General features: G+C 50.9%; 2 protein-coding genes across 3 annotated transcripts; both read right to left on the bottom strand.

Moving 5' to 3' along the window:
• Positions 1-27: 27 nt before the first annotated feature.
• CDRT1 (CMT1A duplicated region transcript 1) lies at positions 28-13,465 on the bottom strand. Its single transcript, XM_037409603.1, has 12 exons — positions 11,716-13,465; positions 9,397-9,555; positions 8,164-8,373; positions 7,934-8,061; positions 6,866-6,988; positions 6,213-6,322; positions 5,570-5,773; positions 4,525-4,646; positions 3,822-3,970; positions 2,720-2,862; positions 1,850-2,008; positions 28-980 (listed from the first exon to the last, which is right to left on the bottom strand). The coding sequence occupies exons 2-12, from the start codon at positions 9,401-9,403 to the stop codon at positions 662-664; spliced, it is 1,674 nt and encodes a 557-aa protein (XP_037265500.1). The 5' UTR covers positions 9,404-9,555; positions 11,716-13,465; the 3' UTR covers positions 28-661.
• A 290-nt stretch (positions 13,466-13,755) lies between these two features.
• On the bottom strand, positions 13,756-18,876 carry LOC119158099 (cytochrome P450 2C5-like). Of its 2 annotated transcripts, XM_037409610.1 has the most exons (9): positions 18,586-18,876; positions 17,915-18,077; positions 17,401-17,550; positions 16,467-16,627; positions 16,137-16,313; positions 15,871-16,012; positions 15,255-15,442; positions 14,513-14,654; positions 13,756-14,323 (listed from the first exon to the last, which is right to left on the bottom strand). In XM_037409610.1, the coding sequence occupies exons 1-9, from the start codon at positions 18,760-18,762 to the stop codon at positions 14,130-14,132; spliced, it is 1,494 nt and encodes a 497-aa protein (XP_037265507.1). In that variant the 5' UTR covers positions 18,763-18,876; the 3' UTR covers positions 13,756-14,129. The 2 variants fall into 2 exon arrangements, with proteins under 2 accessions (XP_037265507.1, XP_037265514.1); XM_037409617.1 differs by lacking the exon at positions 17,401-17,550.
• Between the last annotated feature and the right edge of the window lie 1,088 nt (positions 18,877-19,964).

Raw genomic sequence — 19,964 nt, 5'->3', positions numbered from 1 at the left:
ATGATGGCAAATGCTGATTTCTTTTTGAATATTATGTATACCCAGCCCATAGGGGTTTTTTTGCCACTAAAATTATAGTGCACCCCTGTTTTACAAACTGTAGATCTTTTACCAAGTAGAGCTGCACAGAGGAGGTTAACACCCGATGGCCTTAAAAGCATGAAAACTTTCTTAGCCCATTAGTTTATCTGCAACAGACAGTTTGATTGTCGAGCTAGAAGACGTGACACATACCGTATTAAATAACTCTGATTTTAAAAAACAATATCACCATGTTACAATTTAAAAAGTTGCCTGTTTGTGTGCAGTTGCATTTCCCAGTGATGGCAGCTCCTGAATGCAGGTGTCCTGTGACTTCCTAGAGTATTTGTTAATAAATAATTCAAGCACTGAATCAGCAGCATGTTTTTGTGCACGCCAGCTGTAAGAACATGAATACTATATCTCTGTTAGTCAGTTGGAAAACGACAGTGCCTGTCTTGACAAATGTGTTGAACTTATACCAAAACGTTTTAGAAATGTATAAAGGTTTTACAAAAGGCTAAAAATGACAGAACCATTGAAACACAGCAGCACATCTACCAGACTGCACTTAAAAAAAAAAAAAGCAGTGAGCCCGGATACAGATGAGGATGAAGGCAGTGGGTCCTTGAAATTGTTTCTAACTCATTTTAGAAAATGCCAACATATTGCAGAGGCTGTATGTACTACTTTGAGATGTTCCACAGCTTTTTGGTGACTGGCAGCGGATCCAGCAAGACAGCATGAGCTGGTCAGCATCTTGTGTCTCCGGAGCAAGTCGATACACCCGGCTGAGGTCGTGGTGTTTCTTTCGCTGAAGGCGAAGCAGTGCTCTGCTTGGAGTCCCGCTGCGCTGTCCTTCCTTCCTCACCGTCTCTCTATCGGCATCTGAAGTGCAGTCCCAGCTGGCATCCTCAAACTGGAACATCAACAGACTAGTTGGCAAGTTGATCACCATCCTGGAAAAGGAAAAGCCATTAAGAGCACAGCTACCACTGACGCAGCAGGTGCCACCTAAGGGGCCGTTTGCTTCTGTGCAGTACGAAACCCGAGGGCGCTTACACAGATCCAGGATACCCATCCCTTGTTTAAGGAAGCCGTAGCAGTTGGTCCCATCAGTCAGACTCTGTACATTTTAACTCGTACTCTGTATGGGCTCTGTGGGGCTCTCTTCATTCATCTCTGTGGCAAAATTAGCTTTAAAATAACTAGGGTGAAAATTGCCAAGAGTGGACCGAGCTAGATCAGTGCAACACCAAAAGAAACTGGAAACACCATATTATTAGGGACATTTAAACCTAAATTGGAAGGATGTACTGGATCTGGTTGGGCTGGAGTTAGTTCTCTTTGTAGCAGCCCATATACTGCTGTGTTGTAGAGTTTTGACCAAACCAGCACCAATAACACCCCAGTATTTTAGCTATTGCTTACACAGAAGCTGTTAAATACCTCTAGAGTGCAGGAGTGAATGCACCTGGAAGGATTTTCCATTATTGACTTTTATAAGGAGGCAGTAGGTCAGGGAACAAAGGTGTTGTCAGGCCTTGCCTTGATTTTCCAACCTCTTAAGGAATTTGGGAGTTGAGTTCAGCTTTACAGCTGTGTCTATATCGGAAGTAGTATAGAAACAGGAGATTGTACATAGCTGAAAGGGCTAAGAAAATTCATCCATTGTTAACAAAACCAGATTATTAAAGCAGTCAGTAAGTGGTAGAGCCCTTTAAAACTTATTTTTGAGAAGGACAACAAAAAGGAAAAATATACAGTTCCTTAAATTACAATGTCATCTACAATGTTTCAGAGACTGATGACAGCTGTTGTCACCAACCTGTTTCCTGCAGCACAGAAAAAAGATACGGGCCCCCCTCCGCTATTGACCGTCAACACTTTCAGGCAGGTTCCAGTTAAGTAGTTAAATATACGAATCTTTCCATCAGCACAGCCACTGACGACTCTGAGATAGAGGAACTCCAGAGACAGAACTTCCCTGAAAACACAACACGTCACTGTTGGTGCATTCGCTGTGCTTGCACAAGGAGGCACGATCAGCTACTTCTGTTGTCTTGGAGGAGGTGCAAGGGTCTGCCCCCATCAACAGGCTGAACAGAGGAGCTGATGAAAATGTTTTAGAGGTTTAATAGTGAGATCCTTCCTAATCACGCATTGCCCAAACCAACCCACCCAATGCATCCTCATAGCAACCAGTATGGTTACGGTTATCTGCTGCGTTTTACATTTCATTTTATGTCTAGAAAAGCTAATGAAAACAATATGATGCTAGTTTTCAGGGTTCCAATATACAATTAAAGTATTAAAAAATAGAATAACATACAGTTGGTAGGGATCAGCACGTAGTTACGGCCACCTTCAACAGGAAGGGTCAATTCTTGACCAGGTAGCATGATACCCTGTTGCATATGGCTTGGGATCCTTGAAATACTGGACTATGCACTGTCAGTCGCTCCTGTTCATGAACAAGCGGTTGTGTATTTGGGTTTGAGGTTGTTACGGGTCTTAACTGACAAACGGTTACGACCACGTAGTGCCTGACACTGTTCAGGATGAAGGTTGTTGAAAACAAGGATATTTCAAAAACCAGGACTGGTAATTAAAGCATTTTCTATTCCCATAGGGGAGGCATTTTCTTTATAGATTTAGTAATTGGTTGAATACAACTTGAAACATAGCTGATTCTTACTTAGGGTGGCAGAAAGCTGTTAGGCATCTCTTCATGTTTCCCAACATGCTCCATCCTAGAACATATCCATCAGTGCTTCCTGTGACTAGGTGCCACTGATCAAAGGACAAGCACTTAACTGGGCCTTGGTGCCCCTCTAAAGTCTGCAAAGTAAAAGAAATAGGTGCAAAGCTGTCAGCAATGTGGATGTAAATATGCTAAGATACCTTACAGCATTCACGATACCAGCCTTATATACCAACCACATTGTAGTTTTATTGGGTGTTACCATACCAATACACCCTATGGATAACTGTTAGTTTTGTAGTGACTTGTAAAACATATTCTGGGCTTATTGCTGATTAGCTACTGGCATGGAGTTAACATCCATTTTCCCTATCTATTACCTGTGCCAACGTGCTTGGAGTTACTGCACCACGACCTTGGTGATCGATTGAATGTTCGCCCAGGAGAGAAGATCGTGGACTGCCCTGACTACAGTGGAAGGAGCAATTGCAAGCTTTCCTCAGCTGGAGCTGGGATATCATGCATTCAAGATGCATCTCAGTTTGCAACTCTCTCCCCCATGGGTAGAAAGAGCTTCACTCCTTTCAGAGATGAGGACTAATACTAGTTCTGGATGCCTGCTAGTGTAATTAGCAGACTCTGGCCTCAATCTTTGCATTGCAGAGCAGTTATCCAGCTGCTTCAGCTTTATAAACGGGTTTCGAGAGCAAGTTTCGTATTTTGGGCTAACCCCTGATGCCTCCAACCCCAAGAGCTGTTAGTCAAGCCTTCCCAACCTCTTTGCTGATTCTGAATGTTTCTGCAGGAACAGAGATGAATGATCTACAGAGTACAAGTAATGATGGGGGTTGAGGCAGGCAAATAAACCCTGGGTTAGAACTGACAGCTGTTTGCAAATCAGTTTTTATATTATTTCCTTACAAATAAATCCGCAGTTTCTTTTATCAGTTTAGACTGCTTTTGGTTTTGTTTTGGGGGATTGGCATTTTTTTAGAAAGCCTCTGACAAAAGCAAAAAGCTACGATTTACCAGTTAGTTTACTAGCACAGAAGATTTTTGACCACTTAACATGAAATTATGCACCTAAGAAACTTACTTTGATCAGAGTGCCCGTATCAGCACACCAGACTTTCACCAGCCCTCTGTCGCACCCACTGACAACACGCCTGCCATGCATTTTAACTACCCAAACAGTGCTGTCATGCTTCAGAGTCTTGAGACATTTCCCACTCTCCAGGCTCCACACTGTTAAGGGCAAAGGGGAGGAATATTAAAAATACATATGCCCCAACAATAAGTTTTGCTGAGTACAACAGGAATTAAAAAGCACTACTGGAATTACAGATATATCTTCTACCCTGCAGCTCTGCACGGAGCCAGGTGTTGACTTAGAAAGTATAATTGACATGGCAAAAGTTTTAAAAGCAAAGTCCAGAAAACAGCACTTTTTTTTTCATCCTTATTCTATAGGCTAAGTAATAAGGAAACCTCTGACAAAGCTGAAAATTAATGCCCCTTTCCCAAGAGCTGGCGCAGCCCTATAGCCATTAAGCCTTTAAAACTGAATAAAAGCAGAAATAATGAGAATTTATTCAGTGACCCAATCAGAGACCTTGTACGTGCATGCGTCCACAGCTTAGGCTGTTCTGGAATCACAAAATAGGACACACAAATTCACCTTCTTATTTATAGACTTACTTTCATACTCACACATCACACTGATCACAGCTCCCACGTACTGTGCCCACTGTTCACTACCACCTGCCTCCCGCTGGGAAGCTCCTAGTCCTGGCTCTCACCTTTTACCATCCCATCTCTGGCTCCTGACACAAACTGCTCGTCGTGGAAATCCAAGCAGGTGACTGTCGCCCAGTGACCATTAAAGATTTTCACACAAGCACCACTGTATATATTCCAGCATCTACAAAGGACCAGTCAAAAAGGAAACACAATCATCTTATTTGTTGTTTCCTGCTTAATGGGCCCAGCTCTTCCATACACACTAGGTTAAATTCAGGACTCATTCCACTAAGGCATCAGAGGATTTGAAATGATCCAGTCAGGCTTAGTTTTAAATCTTTTACCCAGGTACTTTCTTCATCTGCCTCCAAACTGTCTGGAAAGGTATAGCTAGATTTCACCTTTGGCACAGTTACTTTCAATTAACCTTAAAACGTAGAGGTTGTTTCTTTGCTGGCCGGTGCCAAGATGACTTTATCGAAAGAACTCAACCCCACAGTTAAATAAACAGCCCTTTTGGAGCAGGGAGGACAGACCCTGGATCCATGTAAACTTTCCCCTTTGACGAAGTTGTGCAATTGCCATGCCAGAGCCAGACGACCCGCTGCTTAGCTTTTCGCCCCTCATCATGATACTCTCGGGATTTAGGGATAGATGGGAGAGCTGATCGCCTCCACCCTTGTTTCAGGGTGCGGTACCTGGGCAGGAGCAGCTGTACAGCAGGTACCAGGCTGTCGAGCCTGCTTAGCACAACACACCATCTAGAACATCACAGAGAAACCCAGCCTTCCAGAACCCGATGCTGATGTTAGCAAGGCCAGAATCTCACTGTGAGTGTTTATTTGAAACCTCTCTGGTGTTTTAAGGTACTTTAGGAAAACCTCTGTATCCTATTTTAATCACTTGGTACTGGATGAAACTGGGCAACAGAAACTGCCTTATGAGTGGGGAATGTGTTCCCTCATCTTCTGTCCTTTCATCATTACTCTAACAAAAGTGATGGAACAAGGCTTCCTAAAGATTGGAGTGGAAGGAATAAAGTTTCATTTTTCCTATCTGCACCAAGGGGCTGGTATCCCATGGCACAGTCCCAGTGCTGCTCACCTGATGCTGAGGTCAACGCTTGCGCTGAGAACGAGCCCCTTCTTCTCGTGGAGGAAGAGCGCTTGGATGCTTCCAGCATGGCCAGAGAGCAGAGGCAGCATTTCTTTCATTCCCGACATATCAAGAAGCCTCACTTTTCGGTCTGCGGAGCCGATGGCTACCAAGTTTCCACCATTATAATGGATTATTCTGCTTTCATCTGATCTGGATAAGAAACAGTGACCGAGATGGCTTTAGCCAGCTAACAAGGTACAACAGATCTAAGTCTGGGACAGGCATTTTTCTGATGCTTAATGGTCCTCATTGAGCATCTTGATGAGCAATACACTTGAGAGTGTGAATCCTTTGCAAGGCACCACAACTGAGGTCCCCGATTCTGCGTACCCAAGTTTGTACTGGAAGGTAAGTTTAAAGAGGGGAGAGCCCATATCCCTTGTGACGGGCTGTGGATCACTAACCCTTGTGTCTTTAAAAATAGCTTATCTTGGTATCTTTATAAAAAAAGCTGGATTTGACACTGGGGATTTCTTAACATTGATGCTGAGACCCTTCTCCAGCCATACTTTCCCACAGAAGGATCACAGGGAGTGGGACAGGCTTCCAGAAGCTGCTGTTTGGCCCTACAGCCAGGTAGTCTACTCACTGGTCCATGAGGACACGAATATTGTAGGAGCCACAGAAGACATTTCTCTCTTCCAGCTGGATTGTGTCAGTTTTCAGATCATGATAGGCTGCCTGCAGGTTGTGTTCCTCCTAATGGAAGGAAAAATAGGGGAAAATAACCTGGGGAGGGAGGAATGCAGCATTATTTCATAGCGTTGAACATCAGCTTGGTCACCACTACAGTGATGAGACTAACAGAGACAGAATGTGTTGGTAAGGAGCACCTGGAGCGCAGGAACTCCCTGGTTAGTGCAGAAACAAGGGTTGTTCCCATGCAGTGTTCTATGGCAAAAAAAAAGGAAGACCTGACAGTTACAGCCTTTATACTTTGGGAAAAGGCCATGTCCTTGCGATGCCAACCAGCCTCACCCACACCCCTGGCCTACAGGCTATGCATGCAGCTGGGGGATGCACTGGGAGAAGGCAGGAGTTCAGGGATGCAGGCTCCCTCCCATGCAAGGTGCTGAGCAAGCACTGGTCCTTATGAATTGCTCACGATGGTGCAAGCCAGAAGCAGGAGAAGAGCAAAGCAGCTCAGAGTTCACTGCTCTGTTTTCCAAGGCCACCATGTCCTCCTTCCTCCCCCATTACTGACATGCAGGATCCATGGAAGGCAAACAACTGCCAACATACCTTTGTTTTACTTCCCCCTTTGTGACGTTTCACTCTGATGACATCACCCTCTTCGTTTAACTGTGGAATTGTCACATTGACTGTTTCGGCATAGTTTGAAACTGCTCCTCTAGGGCACAACCCCTGGAACAAGCCAGCAGAGACACAGTCATGCAGAGCCCAGGCACTCAACAGATGCTGCTCATGTGCTGATGCTTCAGCATCTCCATGGGATGCAAAGCTGAGCTGCACACACCGGCTTGTTGTTGTTATTAAGAGACCTGGCTTGCATTTACCGCTCTGTCAGTATAAGATTTAACTCCCTGTAAAAAAATAATTGCTTTTTATTTTTTTCCAAACTCTAGTCTTCAGCTTTTAATAAGCTGCAAAATTTCACAGTTCATCTCATCTTTGGAGCAATCTGTTGATTCAGAACCCAAACCCACTGAGATGAGAGGCTCTCAAGACATCTTTTGTGCGTGAAACCTTCCGTTAAGCCTTCTTTGCTAGCACAGGGGTGAGACTTCTACACTCTTCACAAATCAAAGCGTACAAAGACTCCTAACTATCTCTTTGGGGATTTACCTTTACACTTCCCTTGGTGCATGGCAGGTCTGTACTAACCAGGACAAGCCTTCCCTAGAAGTTCTGCTTCAGCGTGCCCCCCCCCCCCCCCAGCTCTGGCTTCCCAAAGCCACCTAGCATTTCCATCTTCCCATGTGGGGCAAATAAATCGCATTTTTGAGCTGTCTCAGGAAGCCGCTGGAGCTCTGCCCAATTTCCACTAGCACCGGGAAGTCCAGCATTTGCATTTGTGACCAGACTCTGCTTTCTTGATTACAAGAATGTTTTCATACACTTCTAGAGTCACAGGCTCTCTGAAAGTCAGTAAAAGCTCTTCTGCTGTGCTTGCTTGTGACAGCATGAACATCTAACCTGGCTTTGCTCTGCAGGTGGTAAAAGAATGAACAGGGTCAAGTTGGGAGGTAGCCTCCAGCAGAAGCACCTCCATCTAATGGCTTGGGCAGTAGCAGGAAAACCACCCTCTTTTTAAAGTGCATAATGATGGCAGAAGCCCAGGCATCTTACCTGTAAATACAGGATCTTCTTCTGTATTACACTTCGACACGCATGTTCCCTCTTGACTTCTTTGGCCAGAAAAGCCCAACATCTACTCACAGCAGCACAGGCATCGAGGGATTTTTGATCCAAAAGCCCTAAGAAATTAAAGGGACAGATTGGCTAACCCCTATCCACGCTAGAGACCATTCATTACCCATAGGGGAAACCACCCTTGGAAAAAAACAGAGCAGCTTTACCCAGGATGTACATAGACAGGTGAGGTGGCAGGCAGCGAATTAAATCCTTGGATTGGTTGACATTAGAGGGTGACTGGAGAGATGCAGGAGCCACAGTGACACCTTGATCGGCTAAGGACGTGATAGGTGAATTTTCCTCTGCATCAGGACCCTCCTGGGTGAGGCAGTCAGTGGTTTTGGGCCAGGAGCACATTGCTGGTGGTTGAGCACCTAGAAGACAGGGGAATTTAGTCTTGCAAGTGCCTGAGCTTTGGTGACTACTAACAGTACTGTTGTTAGCAATGCACTGCAAGAGTTAGTTGACCTTAATTTGATTCTTCTGCTAATCCCTTTGGTACTGTACCATTCCAAGGAAAATGCTGAAAACACTCAGGGTCTTGCAGGACAGCTCACACCTGTGGTGTCTGAAGGCAGAGGATGCTGATGGATAGCGAGGGCTTTTCACAGCTGGACACACCAGGTGATCAGAGGGGATGCAGGAGGCCCTGGGTGGGCTTGGTGGGGATGCAGTGACCGCTTTCCTTTCACAAACATAGAATACTTTACCTCTTCCACCTCCATCTACAGCAGTGACCAGCATGGGAGGGTGTGAGGGTGCCCGTCCCAGACTAAGGGAGGACAAAAAACCTCATGCCAAGGACATAGAACTTCTTTCCTGCAAACAGTGGGAAACCTCTTCCTGCAGCCATTAGATTTTCTTCAATAAAAACATGATTTATGACATGGCAGAAGAAAGGGGGACAAATTTCTCTGTTGTCCCCAAGAACAGAAGGTAGACACAGCTGACACCCTTCTCACATCAGTAGTTTTGCTGGTGCCTGCATACCTCTAGCATCTTTGCCAAACTTCAGCCCCCACAGTGTAAGGCTTCCCTTCCTTTTAGGTGCAACACCCACTGCAGGGCTGGGTTTTGAAAGACCCTACCCCTGGCAGAACAGCATCTCCATCAGAAGGGGGGACACTGCCTCAGCCCTTCACTACGAGTCCTGTCAGCACCTCGGCAAGCATGGGAAGTGATTCAGAGCGAAGACAAGCACCTGCTGAATGGCATCACCTCCTCTTGCATGGCACTTCGAACTTCCCAGCTAACTATTGCCGTGGTCTTCCCTGCTTTTTTTCCAAAGTGACCCAGAACTGACTTGTTCCTAGGCAGTGCCAGTTGTTAGCGCCCTGGTATGAAACCACAGGTTTCCCGTCCCCCACCCCCAGCACTGAATACTCAGGTAGTGGTACCTGTCATACTGAGATGGCCTGTTGCAGCAGATATGGTTTTAAGAGCTGCAGGAGAAGTGCTAGAAGACTGTAGTGGAAAGAGTCTGGTACTGGGCTGAGGACAGCTGTCTTCCTGGAAGCTGCTCTGGAATTCAGCTGATGAGCCATCTACATCTTCCTCTGGAAGAATTAAGCACAGAGTCACGTTAAACCTTACAGTAGGCATCTCAGAGCTGAATTACGGAATTGCTGAAATTAGAATAGTATCTTGGGCATTTTAAAAAATAAATTATGCTATATTATTTATTCTATCCCTTCTAGCTATGCACAATTAATCCGTTCTGTACTTTCTTTAGTGTAGGTTTCATTACTTAAAACATTCCATTCACAGCCACACCTCCTGAGATGTGTTGCCCGGAAGAATTCATGAGGAAGTTGTATTTTTTTGTTATGTTGTTGTCAGCCATACTCCATTACAAGCTATTACTCCATTACTCCTCTTCCCTTTAACAATGACCGCATTTACAGGGTCACTGCGTGATGGTGCACACATACAACTGGCACTGCAGTGGAGCTGGGTCAGGATAAAGTTGCCGGGTCCGAGTCTTATCTGGCCCCATCTCCTACTGCCAGGAACACCCCATTCCCTCCATGACCTGTCCTCACCCCTGGCTTTGCTCACTCATTCCCTACAGCTGGAAGGATAAAAGACCTTAAACATTACCAGATTTGCTGTATTAACCAGAAGGTTAATACCACAAGGCAAATAACTCTACAGTTAACAGTTGTGCAGGGCGGGCAGTCTCTTTCAACAGTTACCCTTTGCACACCTGCATGGGGAGTTTTGCCACATGCAATAAATCACCTGCTAGAGAGGAACAGCCAGAGCAGCAGCACCAGGAGCTGCCAGGCTGCTGCAGGTGACAGCCAGGAACCTGGGTAACGTTACCTCCATCTTAGCATCACTCCTGGACCATAGTGCTTGTACCCTCATTGCAGCTCTGGCACAGCCTGGGCATCCCCCCCAGCCCAGAGTATGACCCAAGGAAGCTCAGGGGCAAATCTGGATCTCCAGGACCGGAGAGGGTGACTGCAGCACTCCCCCTTCCCCGAGGGACACCAGATACACTCACAAACAGCTGATAATCCCAGCCCTAGCACTCTGCCAACAAAAATCCATCCCCGGACAAGGGAGAACACCAGCAAGGGCTGCCCCTTCCCCGCTGGCCCCGCAGGGAAGGGCTCGCTTGAGAGCCACGTGCCCTGGTGGTGGGTGACATCCCCCTGCCTGGGGCAGGGTTAGCATCAACCCCCCCCAGCCGCCTCGCACGCTCCAGCTGGGAGAATCCGGCGCGGGGTTGGAGCTCCGGGGGGGGTGGGGGAGGGGGGGTGTTTGGAGCCCAGGGGGACCCAGCAGAGCCCCAGCAAGGGCCGTATCCACCTTCCCTGTGCCGACAGCCTCACGGGGCACTACGGGAGAACCGCCACAGCCCCCGCACCCCCAAACCTCAAAGGCGCAGCCCCGAGCGTCCCCGGGGGGAGGATTCGGGGGCGCCACTTTCCGCCGGGCAGCGCAGCATCACCTGCGGCGTCGCTCCGCACCCCTGCGCCCCGCGACCGGGGAGACAGTGGTGACACCGGTGACACCGCCAGGGCTGCCGGAGCCCCGGCCCCGCTGAGCTGCCCCACCCCCACCCCCGGCAACCATCCCCGCCGCGTCGCTGCTGCTAGGAGACCCCTACCGTAAACCTCCGAGCGCCATGCCGGATTGCTACTAATAGCCGCCCCCACCGCCCGCAAGCACACCGCTGCTAAACGCCACCCCCCCCCCCAAAGGGTTTGGGGGTGACTTCTGTAAAGCAAAGGGCGTAAAAAGTCCTGGGGAAGCAGGGGCGCAGCTGGCCCCTGGGCACCGCGGTTGGGTTATAGAGGCAGAAACCCAGAGGCAGTACGTGTGAGCAGGACAGCACTGAGCCAGGGTTTGGAAAGGGGTTGTGCAAAAGTGCTTCACGAGCGGCTTGCTTTGCTCAAATGTATTTTTTACTGATCTTCCCCAGATTGGGGAGGAAAAAAAAAAAGATAAGAAAGACTTCATTTAGTCATCTAATGAGTCAAAAATGCACGTACAATAAGAGTAAAGGGTGGTTCATCCATCATTTGAGAGAAGGTAGGAGGATTAACTAGGTCATTAGAAAAAAAAAAAATGTTTGGCAAGAAGGCAGAGCATTGCAGAGCAGCCCAGGTGGGAAAGCAGCAGAACAGGCAGGTGACAATAAACTCATACCCCCACATCCCTCACGGGGACAGGTACAAATGCATTAGGACAGCAGGGCCACGTACCTGGGTCTCACTCTGTGCGCAGCGGGTTTGGGGCCCTCTTTGCCCTTTTGGCTCTTTCCCTGTTGTAGGCAGCAGTGGAAAAGACAGCGCTGGATGGGAGCACTGCGTGCTCCACCCTGCAGAGGCTTCGGTGCTGCAGGTACAGTGGTTTCAGGTTTGGTCCACACAGAACAAACATGCTGTGTGAAGCTGTCAGCCCTGCGGGCTCAGGCACCCAAGCCGCCATCCCACGCAGATCCCCACGTGGGATTTTAATGCAACTCTTTTGTGGAGCGAGTGGAGAAAAGCAGGGCTCCAGCCTCAGCCGTTCTTCTCCAGCGAAGCACTGCTTTCCTGCCAAAGAGCTACTCACGGCAAATCCACCCCTTCTCACCAGTCCCACACCCAGCAACAGGCTGCCCGAGTTTACTTGCTTCTTTAAATCAAAGTTTGGAGCTCCCCCGTTCAGAGGTCACAACCCCTCCCAGGGATGCGTCTCACTCCCTAGGCACAGTAGTATCTAGGAAATCATTTTGCGAGCAAAGATTATCCATTTAGGACAGCAGCACCCACCATCGATAAAATGCTACCCCAGGGCAAGAGAAGCCCCCAGCCTCACCTACCTTCCCTGGGAGGGCACAGCCACCTCCGCCCAGGGCAGGTCCCTGCTGTCACCCCCCTCCCACGCTTGCAGACAGGTGCAAGCACCCCAGCAACACCCACCAAACCCAGCCCTGAGACCCCCACGTCACCTCAGCTGCCTCCCTGCCCTTCCATCCCAGGCTCCCTAGAGACCCCAAGCCCCACTGCTGAGACAGCACCCCCTGCAACAGGCATAACCCCCCCGGCCAGAGGGAAGCAGGAGGGCTGGGAGCATGTCCCACCCTGCCAACTCCTCAGATAACCCCTGGAGTTACTTTACCAGCTACAAAAAGCACACAGAGCTGAACTAGCACCTGAGGGTGTTTTTTAGAGGTAAATATTGATGTGAAGGACTTCAGAGAGGCACAACCCAGCAGCTGAGGTAACAAGCTAAATATTATTTTTTCAATCTGTTTTACTCTCCCACGTAGCCCCCCTGAGCTATAGCTCTTCCCTGCTGCAACTCAGCCCTTTTATTGGAAACCTGTGCTCCCTCTCCAGCTGAAATCATTTTGCTGCTGCTAGAGCTCAGGTGGCTCTGCTGTCCCTGGGGGTGCCTGTCCCTGGGGGTGCCCTCCCCACAGTCAGAGCCATGGGGGTTCGTGTTTTGAACTAAGCAATAAATTCCTGAGATGCGTAAAATTCATTTGAAGATTACAGCTGTGGAGGCAAATCAGCTAAAACAAACTGAATGTTTTCCTGGCTCAGTCTGTCCTGGGACACACAAGAACCTGGGAAAGATGAAGTCCCATATCTGGGAGGTTTGCACTGGGAAGAACTGGATGCACTGGGAAACATACCGGTTTTCCAAGGCTGGGAGACACATTCCTGCCACTGGAAGGAGAAGCCCAAGTTATCGCTGAGGCCAGGCAGGTTGGGCATGCGTCAGCGTCATTTTTCCCTTGCACAGCTATTTAAAGAGAACCTCCTTTTCTTTGAAGTCCCAGTGGTTTGGAATAAAGGCTGGAGCATGCCTGGGGGCTAGCAAGTAAATCCCCCTCAGTGCAGGGGAGGTTAAAGCACCACAAGCACAGTTGACATATTGAGCAGTCTGAGATGGGAGCTGTGACCTTAGTGGCAAAACACCTCCGGCTTCCCAAGCACAGCACCCCTCTCCTTCGGCACATTTCCCCCTGCACTGAATTTTTTAATATTTTGATGGCCTAAAGGTTGTTCGTAAGGGTTTCATCCCTGTGCAGCGGGATGCAGGGATGGGAGTGAGCGTGATTTACAGTGTCACAGACTTTATGCAGTGCTGGAGGGTACAGAGGTGGGGCAAAGCAGGGTGTCAGAAGCGTTAGGTGCCTGTCACCTTGGTTGTTGCGGCCAGCTCACACACCACCTATGAAGGGCAGGGAAGCCTGAGCATCACCACCCTTACGTCAAGAGGCTTCACGAGTGTCCTTATAAACACCATCATCCAGTTACGGTGGTTATTTTTATTGCAGAAGCACTCTCATAGTCTCTCACCGAAAGGAGGGAGCCCCCAGCACAGCCCTGGGGGGCTCAGGCAGCCCTGCCACGGGGAGAGAGGCTCAGGGCTGGCCGGTGCAGGGCAACAAAACCGGTGCTGCCATCCTTGTGTCGCTGGGACGTGGGGAAGGGTTGGGAGCAGGCTGCCCATAGAACTGGTGGCAAAGACACCTGGCAGTTCTCTGAGGGGATGTTCAAAGCTCCAAGTGACCCTCCTGCTTGGTGACTGCCGCGGCAGCGTTCATGGGTCGCGTGGCTTGCTCTGATTCCAGAAGCAAAGGCACCTGGAAGACCCTTTCCCTCTGCCCGCCGCTTTCTGTTTAGGAGGATACCGGGCGCCGAATAGCAAAGAACTTGCAAGGTATCGCCCTGCTCTCTATCTTGAGCCACAGGGACAATAAATCCGTCTCCTCGTACTTGGAGGCGAGCTGGAAGGTGAAGCTCTGCAGCAGCGTGGTGAGGAAAAGGAAGAGCTCGATGCGGGCCAGCGCCTCGCCGGGGCACATGCGCTTCCCTGCGGGCACACAGAGGGAAGGGTGAGCACCGGGCTGATGGCTTCATCCAGCATTTGGGGAAAAAACAGCATAAAGAAGTAACTAGAAAGCTCATATTGAGGATATAACTTTGGTGCCAACCGATATTCGTGCTGGCAGTCCCTGGAATGGAGCTGCTGCAAAGGGTGTGTGCAGGGCTGAGCACTGACCTGCCGAGAAAGCCATGAAGGCTTTGTGCTTCCTGAACTCGCCCTTCTCATCCAAGAAGTGGCCTGGGTCGACTTCTTTGGGGTTCTCCCACTGGGTTGGATCCGTATGCACGGAAGATAATACCGGAATAACAACCATGCCCTGCAGGAGAGGTATGGGACAGGGGAGCAAGGACATCAGTGCCATGACATAGGGCTCTGCTGAGGGTGACTAGCAAGTGAGGAGCATCTGGGGGGCGTGGGGGGAGGCTGGGTGCGCACCCCGATGCCCACCCAGACGCCTGTGGGGAGGCAGCCTGGAGCAATGGCTTGATTTATGTTAAAAGCCCTGTTGCTGCACAAAGCCCGAAGAAGGGAGGTGTTCCTTCAAAGTGGATGCTGTACAAAATTCTTGGAGTCAAATCTGGACCAGCGGCTGTCCCCAGATCTGCTGAGGAGTGGGGGGCTGGCTTGGCCTCTTGCCAGGGCGAGCTCAGGCTCCCAGCCCCAGCAGCCCTGCACATCTCTCTGCTGGAAAGAGGTGTTTTCCAGGACAGGCAAGGGACGCGGGGGTGTGGGCAGCATTCACCTCCCTCTACTCCTCTGCTAAAAGGTTATTGCCATCTCCACCCACAGAGGATTGGGAAAGAGCTGGGACCTTCAGGAGGGAACAAACAGTCCGGGGGCAAAGGCGAATGCCATTCAAGCCCCCCTGCCACCCCTCCTCTCGCGGACACAGAGAGTCCAGGGCCATGACATCTACCTTGGGGATGGTGTGGCCCCTGAACACAATGTCCTGCGTGGTCATCCGTGGGAAGTTCTCGATGCGGGACTTCTGCAAGCGCTGCAGCTCATGGATCACTGCGTTAGTGTATGGCATCTTCAGCTTGTCCTCTGTGCTGGGAGCACGGGCAGCGCCCACCACCGCATCGATCTCCTCTTGGACCTTGGCTGGGGAAAGGGCAGGCATGGAACTGCGTTGCTTGCTGTGCAAAACACCCCATAATTTCTTACTGGCCTCCATGGGCACCTATCCTAGAGCCAAAGGATAATCTAGCAGAGAGGGAGCAACCCCTGGCAGAGACTAGAAATAGGGTCACTGCCCGCATACCTCCCCAGGTCAGCCAGGTTCAAAGCATCTCTCCCAGGCCAGTCTGGGGCCACCTGCACAGGCAGGGATGGACAGCAGGGAGCAGGTACCCAGATCCCTCCGGCCTGTGCAAATCTGTGTCTGATGGCTTGTGTCGCCTGGGGTGAGCATGCAGGATGATTTTGCTCTCCCCCCAACAGGATGGTCCAGGGCTGGGATCTCTGTCTGCGCCTTTGCTGTACCGTGACCCCCCCAAGCACAAGGAGCCGTCACGTTCTGCTGCCCTTACCTTGAATATGGGGGTATTTTGCCAGGATCAAGAGGCAGAAGACCAGGCTATTGCTAGTAGTCACGGTCCCGGCGCCGAAGAGGTTGAATACTGACATAACCAGGTCTTCGTGGCTGTACATGTTCTCTGGGCTGTTCTTCTCCTGCAAGGGTGCCGTGGGGAGGGGATTCAGTGTTATCTGGGTGATTTACCAGGCTGCAGCCAGGTCTGGAGGTCAGCCCTCACTCCCCGCCCCCACCCCCCACCCCCCTTTGTACTATCTCTACCTTTTCCGCTTTTATAAGGAAACAGTCGATGTAGTCCCGGGGGCAGCTGGGATCCAGCGTGAGCTTGTGAAGCTCAACTCTTTCTCTGATGTAGTCCTTCAGCTTCTCACACCTGGCCAGGACTTTCCTGTGTGGCCCTGGGAGGTGGTGCATGATGTTGGGGAAGGTGTTGTAGACCTGCGGATGGAGAAGGCACAGGAGGGCTCAGGTGCCTGGATGGAGCTTCCCACACCTTCCCTCAAAGCCATGCTGTCCCGTCAAAGCCAAGGAGCAACCCTCCTGCCTAAGCATGTCAGGCATGAGGGTGCTGAGCACACCAAGGACGCCTACCGCAGCGATGGGGGAGAGGAAGAAGCTGATGTAATTCCCGATCACATTCAGTAGCTCCAGAAAGGCCGTATCACTGTAGCTGTAATGGTTCCCAAAGACGACCGAGCAGATCACATTGGCAACTGCATGTCTGAACAGCGTCAGCGGCTCAAAGGCATTTCCTGCAGTTGCAAAAGAGGCAAGAAAGGGTTCCAAAAGTCAGCATGTATCTGCTTCAACACAGAAAACACCTTCCTGCCCCTTCGAGCCCTTGTCCTTTGAACTCCGAGCCCTGGTTGAATCTGTCGGGTCTAACAGCCAAAGCAGAGAGCCCGCCTGAGCTGTGGGCTCCTACATCTACCTCCCTGCTCCTAGCCCCCTACCCAGTGGTTGGGACTGAAGAAAGCAGAGGCATCTCCCGGTGCTTTGGGCTCCTGCCGACGTACCCTAGTGATCTGGGGGGCTGCAGAGCATCTCCCTTCAGCAACCTGCCCCCTGCCAGCACCACACATCGGGGGCAGAGGAGCCTGTGTACAACCGAGCTTCCATCTCCTCTTACATTCAGGAAGCCCCAGAAGAGATAGTGGCACTGGCAGCAGCTCAGCTTTGCTGGGGAGGAGGACATCACCCTGATAACCCCCGTGTCACCAGGGCAGTATCTTATTTGTGCATTCTGCCATGCAGTTTAGTTTTCTGTTTCTGTTCTTTCAGCAGTGGTTGCCACTCCCTGCACCAGTTCAGGAGCAGGATCTCCCACCCTGCCCTGTAAGCCATGGCCATACCGCATCCCTGCAGCTCTCGCTGGGTGGGCTGGGGCTGGGGCTAAGCCCATAAGGTCTACAAGGGCCATTCGCACCTGCCATTGCAAACAGCTCCAGGGACCACACACGTCCTGTGAGGCTGTTGTGTGCCCTCTGCCTGCTGCAGGGGCCAGGGTGGACATGACCCACATCACCTTTGAGTTCTGCCAGCAGTTTCACCAGGTGCTGGGTCTCCTGCTGCACCCGCTGTGACATGGAGCTCTTCCCCATCCCAAAGTCCCGCAGGGTGCTGAGCGTGAACCTCCGCAGCTCCTGCCACTTCTTCTCATTGTTGGAGACAAAACCTGGAGGGAAGCAGTGGAGACCACTCACCTGCCTGCCCTGCTGCTCCTCCCCAGGCACCGAGGACCCTGCTCTGAGCCCAGCTGAGGAGCGGTAGGGCAATAAGCCAGAGAATGACCCTGGTGTGCTAACAGCATCCCTGAAAGGCTCTACAGAAACTCAGAACAAAGCTGGAACTGGCTAACTGGAATTAATACTGTTCTTGGACAAGAGGCTTAATAGTTGGGGGGACTTGCAGGGTGGGAAATGGGTGTTTGAGGTCTTGGGTGTTGACTCCTTCACTGGACTCAAACATGGCCAGCTGCAGCTGGGGACTTTCTACTCACCCAGAGAGCAACAGTGTCTAGAAGAAACCCAGACACCTACCATAGTCTTTCGATAGCTGCCTCAGAAGGGGTATTTCAGGTCTCCCTCCAAACTCCTCGGCGTGGCCCAACAGAGCATCCTTCACCGTCTCGTACCCGCAGAGCACCACCACCGGCTTCAGCCCCAGCCAGACGGTGAAGATGGGGCCGTATGTGCTGCTGAGCTGGGGGGAGGATGGAGAAGCTGCGGTGAATAAGGGGCCCACACCCCAGCCATTCGCTTAATTTTCAATTAAGTCTCATGGCTGCAATGCTGGTGAGTGCACGGGCAGGGAGGGGAAGTGCCTCCCTCGAAGTTGGCACCCTCGCCCCGCTCCCAGCCCAGTCCTCTCCGGGGGGTTCTGATCCCAGTGCCACTTTGGGGGTTCAAAGCATCATCTCTGGGAAGCAGCTCCGGGTGGTGGCAGTGCTGCAGCCCAGAAAGGGGTTAGTGTCACCACCGTGGGTTCCTTGCAGGTGGTGAAGGGCTTCAATAACAGTATTGACTATGCTGCCAGGCGCAGGGATTTAGGCAATTCTGGCAGAGCAAGAGAAGAGGAAGGAGGGAAAAAGAGGAAAGAAACGTAGGAAAAGTCACCTGCACAGTTCCCCTTTTATTTTGTCATGGGACAGTCACGCTTTCTCTCCTGCCTGGGCTGGGAGTGGGTCCAGCACCGTCAGCTCTTCTCTTACCTTCTCATAGGTCCTGTAGAGGGGCAGGACGTCCTTTTGCCAGAGGTTGCCCAGAATGGGCCACGGGGCTGGTCCAGGAGGCAGCTGGCTTCTTTTCATGCTGACTTTCCAGATCAGGAACCACAGGATGGAGAGAAGGAGGAGAGTAACAAGCATCCCGGCCGATCCAGCATCCATCCTCACCCGTGCTGCCAAGCAGGGAAAAAAATTGAGAAATTCCTCCTCCAGGGAGAAAATCACAACTGAGCAGTGAGCAGAGGAGCCAAAACCTGCTGCCTCTGCCCTTCTTTGTGCTCTATATAGTCACAGCCCTTCCCACAACCCCGGGGTCATCCACATGTCCTCCTGCCACTCACTGGGTGGTCAGTGACACGGAAACGCTGGTTTCTCCCAGCCAAGCACATACCTGGCCCCGCCGTGTTGTAACACAGGTCTCCGTGCTGATATGGTGTGCTGGAAACATTGCAAAACCCTGCAGGCGTGCTGGGGGAGACAGCAGCCCCCCCCCCCCCCCCCCCCAGCTCGTGTTGCTGAGTCACCTTCTGCTCAGTGCTCCCTTTCGGCAGCACGTGATGGAAGAAGTTGTCGATGTCCCGGCAGAACCTTGCATGTCACCACCAGGTCATTGCTCGTTTTGTCGCTGCCTTGCTTACCCGAGGAGACACTCTTGTAAACAGAAACCGAGGGAGGCTGGGAGCGGGGCATGCATGGCTGGTCGTGTACCTGTTGGGTGACAGTTTTCTATCAAACTCCTTTCTGGTGGAAAATGGATCAGAAAATAGGAAACCCACACCTTTTTTCCTGAAATATTTTGGGATTCTGCTTGGGTTTGGGAGGAATGTCAACCCAAGGTGTTGCAGTTGTTGCAGGTGGGGTTAACCCTTCCCCAGTCTCCTCCGGCCTCTTCAGGGCTCCTCCAAGGTTTGTGAGTGTCTTGCTCTGAGCACCAGCACATCTGGGTGCACACGAGCACCTCTGGCACTGGCTCAGCCACATCACCTCTGGCCAACAGTGCTTGCAGCCCTTGGCCAAGCGAGCTGGTCACAAGCCAGGTCCCCACAAAGGATGTGATTTCTCCTGGAGGAGAGGGCTGGATGAAAAGAAAGAGGAGGTCTCACTTCACACAACTCCCTGCGGTGGAAGAAGACCCTCAGCATTCTTTGAGAGGAGCCTGAAATATAACACTCACCCAGCCAGAGCATCTCCTAGCATCCAGCTGTGGAATGCATGGCTGGGCAGTGGGATCGCCTTTGGGCAGGGCTGACAGGGACAGCCAGGACCACTGCCCTTGCACCCTGTTTTGGCCCCATAGTGGGGCAGTTCACATGTTTGGACCAGGGATGCTCGGTGCTGCCGGCCAGGCTCATTCCAGCCGGGCG

The sequence above is a fragment of the Falco rusticolus genome, chromosome 1 (genome assembly GCF_015220075.1).
Source record: "Falco rusticolus isolate bFalRus1 chromosome 1, bFalRus1.pri, whole genome shotgun sequence".
In the NCBI taxonomy this organism is placed as follows: domain Eukaryota; kingdom Metazoa; phylum Chordata; class Aves; order Falconiformes; family Falconidae; genus Falco; species Falco rusticolus.
This window is presented reverse-complemented; position numbering and strand designations above follow the sequence as displayed.

Coding starts and splice junctions, on each gene's coding strand:
- CDRT1 (XM_037409603.1), bottom strand. Junction 8,062..8,163: donor CCTGTCTATGTACATCCTGG/GTAAAGCTGCTC, acceptor TTAATTTCTTAG/GGCTTTTGGATCAAAAATCC. Junction 5,774..6,212: donor ATTCGTGTCCTCATGGACCA/GTGAGTAGACTA, acceptor TTTCTTATCCAG/ATCAGATGAAAGCAGAATAA.
- LOC119158099 (XM_037409610.1), bottom strand. CDS start 18,762: ATGGATGCTGGATCGGCCGGGATGCTTGTTACTCTCCTCCTTCTCTCC. Junction 18,078..18,585: donor TCTACAGGACCTATGAGAAG/GTAAGAGAAGAG, acceptor TCCTCCCCCCAG/CTCAGCAGCACATACGGCCC. Junction 14,324..14,512: donor CTTCATGGCTTTCTCGGCAG/GTCAGTGCTCAG, acceptor GTGTGCCCGCAG/GGAAGCGCATGTGCCCCGGC.